The following is a 13,863-nucleotide window of genomic DNA, read 5'->3' on the forward strand; positions in this document are numbered from 1 at the left end:
AGAAATAACACTATGAAACCCCTACTTTATTTTACAAATAGTTTATCCCTGTATATAAACAGATGTGTTTAACCTTAAACAAAATTGTATTACTTTATTATTCTTTAAGTTAAATAAGAGTTGAATATAAAGAACAAGAACTATTATTTTACTTGTTATTCAGATATAGTGTGAACCCAAATGAAGATTTTTATGAAATTACTATTTTACAATGATTTCCACTTTCAAGAAATATTCTTATGGAATGAAAATTGTGCACACTTGACACTATGTTTTAAACCCAGCATATCACAAGTTGTTATCGCTAAATGTTAATTGCCCGAGTTTTGTTACCTTGAAATCATTGAAATATTAAACAATGAATCTAATTTTACAATAGGAGTGATCAATTGAATGATGAAATGAGAATAGGTATTAAATATTATAGAATATTATATATCTCATGAAACAAACAAAATAAAGCTTGTGTTAAACGCAATTTCAAAGACATTATGTTAGTCAAAGGTTAAAGGTGAATAGGATTTTAGTTCCACACAATATGAATGAAAAGGTACATAAAATGAGAAGAGATGGAACATGTTATCAAATTATCAACAATTCAAACAATTTATAAATAAAGACCTACTCACGCTTGATTTGACTGATCTTCATAATATACAGGATTTGATCTGTAAAAATTATACAAAATTCATCTTTGTTTATCAAATTAATTAAAGGATTTTCATAAAGAAATTCCAGGCCAGCTTTTAAGAATGCAATTAGGAGTAGGAAATTTTTTTTTCGTGAATGGTTGATTGAAAGAAAGAATGAATGAATGAATGAATAAAGAAATAGATGATGCTATTAATGTTTAAAAAAATGGAATTGATGTAAATGTTGAGTATTTGAAATACATGTAAGTCTTTATTGTATGGACCATATACAGCAATATTGAATACTCTGATTTTAAAATGGCCAAATTAAAAAAGCTGTACTCCTTAATGGTTCCTCCATTATATTGACATTCATGAATAGATTATAGCAGAAATAACTAAATGATGTAGAGTGTAGAAATTTTGTGTGGAGAATTAGATCCTGTTAGGATATGCAATAAGTCATTTTAAATAGATACACATGCATTTAACGTGCTTATCAGTGCAGATATACAGAAGCATCAGGAGAAAATTGGTTAAAAATACTTGATAATCAAGGATACTAAATGAATATATGATGGATAAGATACAATGTATGTGAATGTATCCAGAATATTTAAGCAAAAAAAAAATCTCTTTGATCTAAATACCTGTTGTTTTTTGTTTTTTACAAAAAGGTATCAAGCTTCTAATTGCACATTACAGATTAGGAAAAGTATGGAGGAAAATACAACAATGACTCAACTAGCATGTTATTACATAATTATAGCTGTTTCATTGGCTGATAATTGTGCATTTGATTCAAACATTTGATTACATGTTTTGTTGTATGGTTATTATAGCATTTTGCATGATAAACATGAAACTACTATCAAAGCAAGAGAATGATGTACATTTTACCCATACAATCTGTTTCACAAATTTAGAAGACTAAAATAAATAGTGTATATTCTCTATATAACTTTGACAAATAAACAACAAACATACATGCAGAATAATATAGAGGTATACACTTGCAAGCAAAATGGAAAAAAAGATATAACATAATAAAATTGAGAAATGTAGGGGATGGGAACAAAATACATGAAGAAAAAAAAAATCATTATTTAGAATACCAAATAACATGGTATAAAAGGTTTCAGTCAGTTGATGATTTTCAGCATTCAAAAGGCCTCATATTTCTGTTAACAAAAAAGATATCAAAGGGGCAATTTATAACCACTGACCAGTGGGGACTTTCTGCTGTAAGAAAATGATACATATTTTCTAAATGTGTATGGTGTTACAACTTTTTTGCAAGCGTTACAAAGTATCAAAAGTGCTTATTTGGTAAATAAATATTACTAATAAACAAACAATATATGTATGACAATGCATGCAATGATGATTATCGACTGTATGAAATGGACAGCTTCAAACATGAAAATGTAACCAATCACCAATGACTTAATTAAAAGCTAGGGACTTGATGAATTCATCATATACACTTTACAAAAAGAATTAATTTTTGGGACCATGTTTTATGAAGGGATTTTTTTTCCCCCTCATGCATCTCTGTTCCTATAAACTCAGTCATTATATATGACAGAAAAAATAAAACAAAAATTATACACATGTTTATAGTTCTACCCACAATACACAACTGAATGGTGACAGTTCAATGAGACTAAGAATATCGAACTGAGTTTCATTGGGTCTGGAATAAGTAAACTAATCCCTACTTTCAACAAAAAGAAGTGTACAATGTAGAGAGATGGAATTGGAAAGTAGGGTTTAGTCTATCTAATCTAGACTCTGTATAGCACAGTTTATTCAAAAACATGGAAAATTTCTCTCTGCCAAGCAGACTGGCTAACAATACATGCATACATGTGCATTTACAATGGTAATTAAACAACATCCACATCTAATATAGATACTAACCCATTCAGAATTAAAGCTTCAAGCTAAAATATTTTTTTTAAATTTCATTTGCAAATTGGCAACAGTGGTACCTTTCTTTTGATGATGTAGGTTTCTAATAAAAATTCATGTACCTGAAAAGACCATTTATGAATGAGAATTACTTGTGGATATATATTTACAAAATTTCAGAATTGGCCATTTATATGGGAAAACAGTCATTTTGAACTTTGTAACATGTTGCCAAATTCATTTTCTTTTGATAATTCCTGGCTTCAAACAAAATAAAAATTGACACATTGTGAGCAGACATTTTTTATCTCTCTATGTTCATACATCAGGGGGGTGTTTCACAAAGATCCTAAGTTGTAATTATCTCTAACTTGTATTTAAAAATTGGATTTAAAAAATGGAAAGCTGGTAGCATCTTTGAAAGTATTTTGTAAAAGTTATTCTAAAAGGCGTAGAATGTTGATTCAAGTCATTCATATTTTCTATTATCAAGGAGATTTCATGTAATTCATGTGGAATTAATGAAAAGTCTAAGATACTTGAATTTTTGCTTTGAATATATTTCATTTCAAGGCTACAAATGGCTCTCCATAATTTTTAAGTCCAACTTAGAGTTAAGTTTGACTTTGGATCTTTGTGAAACACCCCCTGGTATATTTCTTAAAATTCTAAAGTTGAAGTTCTTAAAGCCAATTATTCTGAATGGGTATACGCAGTTGTAATTGAGGGAAACTTCATGAACAGATGTGCACAGATGTGAAATGCATGAGATGGAACACAGACGGGGTGACAGAAAAACAAGATTGAGTTGCGGCAGAAAACTTACGTCGAAGGTAAAAAGGCTTTATCAGGACACTGAGCCCTGAATGTACAGTGAGCAGAAGAAGTGAAGATAGGCAGATAGCAATGAGATACTCAACCAGATACAGTCCCTCCAATATACATTAACTATACCCAAACTACCCTTTTACCCCAATGGAGTGGTCCAATTTGTCATATGGAGGATTACTGACAAGGATGATACCACTCTATAAGAAGGTGACCAAAACTATAATCATGCTTATCTATGTTTAAAAAATACAACTCAAATATGAATTGAAAGACCTTGATATAAAGACCAACCAACAAAAAAAAAGGTCCACTGTAACCATTTGTAAGGGACAAGAACTTCATATTGTTGTATGGCTATACAAGAAAATAAGCCATAAAAGTATGTCTTTAAGAAATCTTTCATATCATCTGGATATTCTACATCTGATCACTTCCCAATTCAACCAATCCCATTGATAAAGGTGGAAATCCTCTATGGAAGGAACCATTTCCCTTAGCAGGGTGATACTAATTTTAAAAACCATGTTCAGAATGTTTTTTATTTAGCATTTAAAGTACTCTGATCTCATATCTTGTAGAATCTCAATTAAGTAGAATAGAAGCATTCCTCTCTATTTAAAGAATCAACACTGAATACCAGACTTAATTTAAAGACATTTCACTTAATGGTCATAAAATGTCCCAAAATGGAAACATAACATCTATATCTATTGCAAGAATTACATGAAAGCAGAAGAATTAATAGTTACTGACGAACTAAGAAAAGTCGCAGCAAGGTGTCATTAAATAAAGCTCAGTTTAATGATCTGGATAAAGATATTGAGCAGCGTATAGTCTAAAGAGTGCAGAGAAATCTGAAGGGATACATCAATAGTGTAGTTTTTGCCCTGTTAGGAATACACACTACATAAGGAAAATAAAATTCGACAAAAAACAAACGTTGTTTTTAATACATGTACATGATATGGATCATAACATTGTTTTCAAATTTACCAATGTACATTTTCTTTGTATGCATTCACTTATACACAAGTTTGATTCAAATGCTTTAACATGCCTTTTGCACGCATTTAATTCAACAGGTTTTATGATGAAAAGTTCTAAGATTTCCTAGCCACTCATGTAAATTCCTTTTGATTAATTTGTAATAATAAAATACAAAACTGTATCACAAGTTGAACATTGTTGCAAAATCGATATAGAATATATAAAATGGTTTTATTAACTGAGTCACTAGTATTTCAGGGGATGAAACTTGGTCGAATATTGCCTAAATATGGAAGAGTGCTCTCTGTCCAATGACAAAACATGTAATCAGGCCAAAAGAACTTGAAACGAAAACTGATCAGGTATGTGAGATAGCAATAGTTTATCTTATGTTTTTATTTCTAATTATAACTAAGCATATAACTGAAATCCTTAAATTCCGTTTAAAACTCAGTAATGACGAAATTCAGCTGCACAATCATTCAATCTGCCATCATTATCATATTTTTTTAAAACGTTAAAAAAGTCATGAAAAGAGATGAATCAACTTACATTTCCAAGTCTTCACCATTTCCATAAGGGTTGAATGTGTTATACATTGATGGGAGATACATTCGCCCTGCTTTATCTTTCTCCATTTCTCGTCTGGAAATGAAAAGATAAGAAAAGAGGTTGTGTTTAATAAGAAAAAAAAAAAGATTAGACTTACCATTTAAACATCTTTTGATTGAAGAACCATCATTCCAGCTCCATCTTCCTCTAAAGTTCTCGTAATCATCAATATAATCATAATCATTCATCATCATCATCATCATCAACAGCATCATATCAACATCATAATCATCAACAACATCATATCAATATCATTGACCGGGGTAATAGTATATTTGTAAAGCGCTTAGAGACGTTTGTATTAAGCGCTATATAAAAATTAAATATTATTATTATTTATTATCATCATCATTGTCCTCGTCAGTAATATTATCACCACCATCAGCAGGATCATCCCCCCCCTCCCCTCCCCTCCCCCCTCTCTCTCTCTCTATCTCTCTTCCTCCTCCTTCTTCTTCTTCTTCTTCTTCTTCTTCTTCTTCTTCTTCTTCTTCTTCTTCTTCTTCTCCTCCTCCTCCTCCTCCTCCTCCTCCTCCTCCTCCTCCTCCTCCTCCTCGACTTACTTCTTCCATGATATGATGACCACACCGATGGCTATGACCACGCAGATGAACAGCACACAAGCTAGGCATATGAGAGCAATGGCTTCCACCGTAGGGCCATTACCGTCTGGGGATACTCCTGGGCCCGTCGTGGGTTGGGTCGGTCTCCTGATGTCTGTAATTGTCTTATTCTCTACAATGGTTGAATAGCGCTCATTGAGTGAGGTGTTTTGAGAAAGAAGGATCCTAGAGGGGGGCAAATGTTTATTTGTAGCATTGAATGATGGTGAATTAAACTTAACACATAGATAGGCAAGCAGAAAAGAAGTCCAAGTTAACAAATAAAATGTAGATATTTCTATATTAGGAGATATGTAACACAGGTGTGTCAAATCATGAAAAGCTGATCTCTTATCCTATCTAAAATGAAATACATGACTGGGTATTAGGATATTCTTTATTTTACCATAACATGAATATTTACTACACAGGAAAGAAACATCTTTTGGCAATTTTTTGTTCAATATTTGATCTATTGTAGAAGATTTCACTGATAGTTCACTAAACAAATGGGCAGATTTATTATTAGAATTATCAGGAAATGTAGACAGCAGTTGTCAAGTTGAATTAATAACTCACATGTTTAACAAGGCTGAAGGAAGTCCTTACTACACACCTCAGACAACAGCAATTGTTAAATTTAAATCTAATTGCCACTGTGCAAAAACACACAAGTTCACATCCACTGTAATTACATTCTATACCAAAGTGAAGTCGTCTTAAAAACTTAGCAAATACAGATAATAAAGTCTGTTTTGGGCACCAGAAAGCAAGAACATTTGCACACAGAGAAGTTCTGTAAAGTAAAAGAACCGAAGCAACCTGCAAGCAAGTACAGTTGAACTTATCTATAGCGACTGCCCAAGGGAAACACAAAAGTGGTCCTTGTAGACAGGTTCCTTTAGTACATGTTTCAATGAGAAACCATTTTCAAGGGAAACAAAAATGAGGTCTTTGTCAGTAGACTGGTGGTCACTAAAGCAGGTTTGACTGTATATTGTTTGGATTTCATCAATGGGGTTCTTACTCCACCATGTCGTTTCCTAGTATTGGGTCCCCGTTGGCGTCGAGGGCATAGAAGAGGACGTCCGATCCCGTCGGGTCCAGACCATTACCGACCTCTCTCTGGCTCACATCCTCGATGTACACGTCGGCAGTGAGAGCCTCTGATAGGATTTCAGAGAGGGCGTCCTGGTTCTCTCTCATAAGGTCAGGGTCGATGTTACCAGCCAGGATGGCACGATGGGAGTTGTCGATCAGAGATATCTGCATGAAGATCAAGGAGTACAGGACAATTAGATGGTATACCTAGCTGGTGGGAAGAATTCCTTGAATGCCTTCAGCCTTTCTTTTAATGACGCAACTTAAAGCCCCACTGTACTACTTGTAGCTATCTGCTCCCTCTATATAGAAAACAATGCATAAGTGGTGCCTGTTGGTTCCACATGATTCTATTTTTCTTGTGTTAATTGAGAGCTGAGTTGATGAGATTACAATACACCTGTCAGTGACCAGCAGGGTGGTCTTATCCTTCCTGGCCAAACTAGTGCAGACAGGTTTTAAGCCAAGGAGTATGTTGTATGATTCTGTAGTGTCTTGAGTATACATTGACATGGAGATACATGTACATATATAAAAATTGACTGTTGAATCTATTGATTTCAAATGGCTTAATAATAGAGGAATAACTCAGGTCCTATAGTTAAAGGGTTCACTGTTTAGACCTCACAAAATATTGTAGCATTTCACAAATACAATATTCCGTCATTCGATTCTTTGCTCGCATACAAGGCATGTTCTTTCTCTAGACCTAGGCCTACTTCTTGCAATAGCTGGGTTCTTTCTTGATATTAAACATGCACATATTTGATTGACATTTGAATTTTCATATTTAAAAACAGATAGGTGTATGTTTTTAAACTACCGGTACAGGTTAAGGTTCGACTGAATCATAAATACAACAATATTAATTTTCAATTCTCTTTGAGCTTTACATTTTAACTTGGAAAACATAAACATAAAACAGAAATATGCAACACTACTGCAGAAAAGATAGGTCATCTCAAGGATTTTCTTGAAAGTATAAAGAAATTGTATATTCCTAATTGGTATGGTATGGTATTTATTTCATTCTTCATAAAAAACATATACAATACATACAGAGTATTAAAAAAAAAAGAGAGAAATATATAAATACATGTAGAAGGGTAACATTACAGATAATATGAATACAATAAAATTAACAAGGAAATTAGTTAAGAAAGAAAATTTATGTCGAATGAGGGGTCAACAAAAAAGAGCATTTAGCCTTGTTAAACGTTGACCCCTAAACAAATACGTAATTAACATAACATTAAGAAGAAAAAGAAAGCAGGTAGAAACAGTAAAACGGAAAAGGAAAACATTGTACAAAAAAAATAACATATATATATATATATACATACTATGATATTCAGGTTATTGAGTACAAATTTGATAAAAACAATCGGAAGGAACGTTTAAAACTATTTAAGGAAGGTTGATTCTTTAGATGGTTTGGAATCGTATTGTCAAGGGTAGAGAATTCCACAGAGCAGTTGCTGATGCCGTGAATGATGAATATTCAGAAAATGAAGGATGAATATCTAGAATACCTAATTGAGCATGGTCTCCGCCATGGAGAAGTTATTGCTTGGATCATAAACATAATACAGAAAAATAGAACACTACTGCAAGAAAGGATAGGTCTTAAGGGCTTTCTTTTGAGTATGAAGAGAATATAGAGAGAATATATATTCCTAGTAGAATTCCGCAGTGTAGTTGCTGATGCCACGAAGGATGACTATCTAGAAAATGAGCGATGAATTATGTAGAATACCTTGACCATGGTCTCCGCTATGGTGAAGTTATTGTTTGGATCTTCTGCCAGGACGGTATATTCAAACTGACTGCCGGCTTCCTCTCCCTCAAGACTCTGAGTCGTACTGAATATCCCTGTAGCTCGGTCTATCCTGAACAAAGGTTCTCCTTGTACCACGGCGACAATGGAGTAGGTGGATACACCGTTTTCTCCCTCATCATCGTCAAAGGCCTGGTGGAAGATAATAATAATAACGTTTTATTTACCCAGGGTAGCCACTTCAGTTATAAAACGGCTCTTCCAGCGGGCCCTGCATAACATAATATGTTATTACTACCCTTCTCCAATCTAATATGCTGAGCGCCTAGCTAGAAGGCAGAAGGTCCTATTGTTATAAGACTTTGGTGTGACTCGGCCGGGGTTCGAACCCACGACCTCCCGTTCATGAGGCAGGTGCTCTAAGCACTGAGCCACCATGCCTGATATTATAACATGTCGAGAGAGATAACTGTAACTCTCCATAATCATAGGTCAATCTATGGCACTCTGTCACATAGATATTTTGTGATATCTTTAACTAATATATACTCAGTAATATAAATCAAATATTCGGGGGAACTTTTTTAAACAAGGCCACCATGGGCTTTTTCTTTGTTCTCCTATTTCATTTGAAGTTATTGTATAAACTGAACATTCTTTGTATGTATATATACTTGTATGTTTATTTGCATTTGCTGTGTTTTTTATGAAAATAAACAAACTGAACTGAGGTATACAGTTTAGTTGGACACCTACATATACATTTATGTTGGCAAACACGATCACTTATTTAGCGTTATCTAAAAATGTGTTTTTTGAAATAAAATCTCTTATTTCAGGAACCATTAAATGTCTAATTTTGAAGATTTGATAAATAGCCTAGATATGTCAAAATGTTATCATAAAGTGATAACGCATAGCTAAGATGCAAGTCTCTCTGCCTCTACCGGGTACAAAACTAGGAGTGATGAAATTTAAACTGGCTTAGACATTCTTTACACATACACTGGAACATGCCAAATTCTTCTGATGTGCTTGTATTTTGCATTGGTTTCAAATAACAAATAACCATGTCCATAACTGAGCAACTATTTCAGCAAATAATCTCATCCAGTACCATAGAATATTTAAAAATGACAATATTGATATATTTACCTCAACTGCAATGACCTGTGTCCCGACCCTGGCTACGGTAGAGACCCCAGCGTAATAGTTCTCCTTGAGAAAGTATGGTCCGTTGTCGTTGATGTCTGCAACGTTCACGTAGATGTAGACAACGTTTGGGTCGGTAGGCTCAGCTACTTCTGAGAAGAGATCTAGGAGGTGAAAAATTGAAGATGTCAAGATGAAGAAAAAACTTGGTATTAAAGGTAATACAAAGTTTCGGGAAATTTTGAAATTGGGTGGATAATGATTCTTTACAAATTTAATATAATTGGATACCCCTGTGGTTTTTTTTTATAATCACTAGAACATTTAGCCCCTAAAACACTTCTGCTTTCGAGAAAAATTCAATATAAATTGAATATAAAAATTTACCGGTGCTCCCGGTAAATTTTTATAAATTTCAAATACGGCTGTACAATGGTAGCTGCGACCATGAGAATTTCAGAATATGTATAGTTGTGATATATAATTCCCAAACGGAAATAGGTAATCGGTCGATTTTAGTCAAGAAACATTGTTTTATAGCTTGATTAATATATTGACCTTGAGAGGGAGCTATACAACATAAAGAGTTTATCATTTACAATTTCATAACTTCAGACACGATTTCAACCGCACAACGATCACTGAATATTATAGGATCGCATATGTTCATTTGAACCAAATTCATGACCCCATACCAAAACTTTGTATTACCTTTAAGTTCTGTTTGATCAAAATCAATATTGTCTTTCACTCTTACGTTACTCTCCCTCTTTAACAATTTTTTTTTCTCTCAATTTATCTGTAAGAGTAACAAATACAAGAGTAGCAATAATAATTTGTGAAAATAGTAATATTACATTCAACTTTACATTGCCAATTTAATGATTTTGTTGCTAAAGTTACTCTAAAAAATTAACAGCATTACACTGTTTGAAAAGCACCAAAATTAATCAAACTTTTGTCATTTACTCTTTCTCCTCCTGTACTCATAGAATCTAGTCTGAAAGGTAAAACAAAAAAATGAAGACATACATGTATAAGAAGCTTTGTACAAAACAGGGTACATTGTTCTTCTAGCTTCAATTAATTTACCTGCTTGGCGCCTCTTTCTCCGACCAGTCTGCTCCGGTAGATTGTTTTCATCCGGGGTAGCTCCTTGTATGTTGGCCTGGACCGAGATAGAGTAGTTTTCCACTAATTCACGGTCGAGAGTCATATTCGTGTAGATCGTTGCTACGTTGTCGGTTGTATTCATTGTAAAGGCACCTGTAGAAAGAATTTCCAGATGTCATGAATATTTGCAAATGTACATGTACAGTACATGCAGGTAAAAGTAATAAAATACTACTTTAATTTTCTTTTTCATCTTCTTTTTCATTGTTGTATGTGTGTTTGCATGTTGTTTCATCTTTTGCACTAGCATGTCTTGAGCATTTAATTTAAAGTGCATTTGGTATTTTACAAATCTTTTTTAGTACTATATCATTATTGTTATTTATATATTATTTTAAACAGTACATGTAGTAGCCAAAGTAGTATTGTAAAGTACATTTATAATAGTTGTAGAAGTAGTGAAAATAAAAGTAGAAGTCAATATAGAACTGTCTGTATAGTAACACATCAGGAGCTCTTGCAGTACAGTAGAATGTATTCATAAATTCATATCATTTTCAATATTATTGTTGTTGTTGTTGTTGATGTTATTATTATTACCATCCTCCTCCTCATCATTATCATTTCAATTACTATAATTATATATTGTACTGTCTACAGCAGAATTAACAGCATCAGCATCAGCATCTGAAGTGGTATTAGATAGGTCTAAATTAAAGCATGAGATTAGATTAAGAGTTCTTGACAACTTACTTGGGTCGGTTGAATTGACTATGGTGTATAAAATAACATCTCCGATATTGGCCATGGCTTCGATGACAGCCACTACAACGCCTGGTTCCTCTTCCTCCATTACATCATCCACACTATACATGGAAGGGGGTGAAAATATGACAAAACTCCTGGTTTTATATGCTGCATTTTAAAATGTTTCTTCCACTCGTCTCTCTCTCTCTCTCTCTCTCTTCATTTTATCATTCATTTTTTGTTATCCTTTTCCACATTCTACAAATTTAATTACATTTCTCCTTATTTCCATCTTTCACTCTCTCATCAACCTCCCCCCTCCCTCTCTCTTGCAATCTCCCCCTCTCTCTCTTTCCATCTTCCTTTCTCACTCTCTCTCTCTCTTTCCTTTCATCTTCTCTCTCCTCTTCTTTTTTTCTTTCTCTCTCCTAATCTTTCTCTCTCTCTCTCTTCTCTTTCTTGTCTCTCTCTCTCTCTCTCTCTCTCTCCCTTTCTTTTTATCTCTTTCTTTCTTTTACTCTCTTTCTCTCTCCCCCTTGCTTCTCTCTCTCTCTTTCCCTTTCTTTCTCTTTTGTGTCTTTACATTACACGTACATCTACCCAGGAAATATATCAAGATTTTCTCGCTCCAACTTACATGATGACGTTCTCGGGGAAGATAGGTTTTTCCACTCTGAGCAATATTGAGAGAGGAACCATTGCTATGTTAGCCGGATCTCCGCCATCACTGACTACTATTGTCAGCTGAAAGGCAAATAATTCAGGAAATGGATAAAAGTTGAAGAGTATGCATCAATACAACACTGCTTATATGCACCCTCTTTTTATCAGACTTATGAACGATGCTAGAAAGTTGCAATCAATTACAAATCCCCCAAATCAAGCGTAAGTCTTGCAATTATTTCAAATTTGCAATTGATCGCAACTCAACTTTCTTGCAATGCCCCGTTAGTAAGAGAAAGAGAGAGTGGGAGAATAAAAGCTAGATCTAGTTGACTTATTTCAATTGTTAAAACTTTAATCCAAACAAAATCCAAGGAAATTCCTGAGACTAATGGGGCATTGCAAGAAAGTTGAGTTGCAATCCATTGCATATATCAGTTGCAAATTTTGCAACTTGCAATCAATTGCAACTTTCTTGCAATGCCCCATTACTTTGCATGCAGGATAAAGTCACTTGCTATTGATCTATTCATTGGGTGTGTGAAAATTAATACATGGCATATCATCAAGCTTAACGAGAAGCGTATAGTTATGGTGTAAAGTAAACGCATATGTACACTCTATAACACATAAACTGACTTAATCTTACATGTCGTCATTAAAAAAATATTGCTATCGAGATTTGTCATCAAAACTTAATGTCCACATTTTTAGCAAGATTTTTGATGATCTTTGATAATAGCTAGGGGTCACTCTGATCATTAAAAAAATAGTGCTATCGAGACCTGGCATTCAAAATTTATTGTCCGTATTTTAAGCAAAATTTCTGATAACCTTTGATAAGCTAGTAACTCTGATGCGAATCAAAGAACATAAATACATTCCCTTGTTTATCTATTAGAGATATAATTCTTTCATCATATTTCAAATTAAACAAAATTTGAAGTACCAAAATGTCCACTTATTGAAGCAACTGGTTTAGAATGTATACATGTAATCTGCATTCAAAAATATGTTTGACAATATACCTGTTCTTACATAATATTCGCAAAATCTTTGGAAATAAATTTCAGGGAGATTTGTTTGCATTTCAAGGAAATAGACATCCTTTTCTACTTACATTATGCCACATGGTGGTATTACTGATGTCACCTATGACATAAACATTGCCTTGAGTTGGGTCTGTAAACTCAAACAGATCTGACGGCGGTAAAAATCTGAAGGTCAACTCAGAATTTGGTGAGCCCTGCAGAAAGATGAAAATATTGAAGGTTAGTATGACAATCATGATTTCTTATCACTGCATATTAAAATGGAAAATCAGTTTTTCCTGTAGGTAAAATCACATTGTTTGGCAGTCTACCATATTCATATGGACCCTCATTGAAAATAGGTATCCCAAATTATCATGATAGACTGCCGAAATAAATATGATATAATTTAGGTGATCTCAATGATCGTGGTACAGAAATTTGATTGGATATCATATCGTCACTGTTTTAAAAAAAAATTGCATTCACTTTGCGTGACGATTTTCCTCACTACCGTCACTTCGTGAAAACAAGGACGATATAATCATTGAACTAGAACTCCAAATCTTCTTATGATTCAAAGTAAAATTTCAAACTAAATCAATCAAATGGAGATGTTTTGTGACAAGTTTATCATCACAAAGCAGAAATCCTTTACTGCTATTAGCAGTTGTCGGTCATGCTTTAGCATGTCAGATCCA

General features: G+C 33.6%; 1 protein-coding gene across 3 annotated transcripts in view; it reads right to left on the bottom strand.

The window, feature by feature from the left end:
- Positions 1–434: 434 nt before the first annotated feature.
- The window catches only part of LOC105438912 (protocadherin-15-like), a 46,469-nt gene continuing 33,040 nt past the window's right edge, over positions 435–13,863 (bottom strand). For 2 of the 3 annotated variants that reach the window (XM_030979840.1, XM_030979842.1), the window contains 11 exons: positions 13,252–13,377; positions 12,106–12,212; positions 11,475–11,587; positions 10,701–10,874; positions 9,612–9,772; positions 8,436–8,648; positions 6,606–6,844; positions 5,540–5,764; positions 4,917–5,009; positions 3,373–3,408; positions 435–668 (listed from right to left, as the gene is read on the bottom strand). In XM_030979840.1, the coding sequence (XP_030835700.1) occupies positions 626–668; positions 3,373–3,408; positions 4,917–5,009; positions 5,540–5,764; positions 6,606–6,844; positions 8,436–8,648; positions 9,612–9,772; positions 10,701–10,874; positions 11,475–11,587; positions 12,106–12,212; positions 13,252–13,377 (1,530 nt within the window). In that variant the 3' untranslated portion in view covers positions 435–625. The remainder of the gene's footprint in view (positions 669–3,372; positions 3,409–4,916; positions 5,010–5,539; positions 5,765–6,605; positions 6,845–8,435; positions 8,649–9,611; positions 9,773–10,700; positions 10,875–11,474; positions 11,588–12,105; positions 12,213–13,251; positions 13,378–13,863) is intronic. The other variant, XM_030979841.1, reaches the window with a different exon arrangement.

Source organism: Strongylocentrotus purpuratus, unplaced genomic scaffold (genome assembly GCF_000002235.5).
Source record: "Strongylocentrotus purpuratus isolate Spur 01 unplaced genomic scaffold, Spur_5.0 spur5_scaffold_10, whole genome shotgun sequence".
Lineage (NCBI taxonomy): Eukaryota > Metazoa > Echinodermata > Echinoidea > Camarodonta > Strongylocentrotidae > Strongylocentrotus > Strongylocentrotus purpuratus.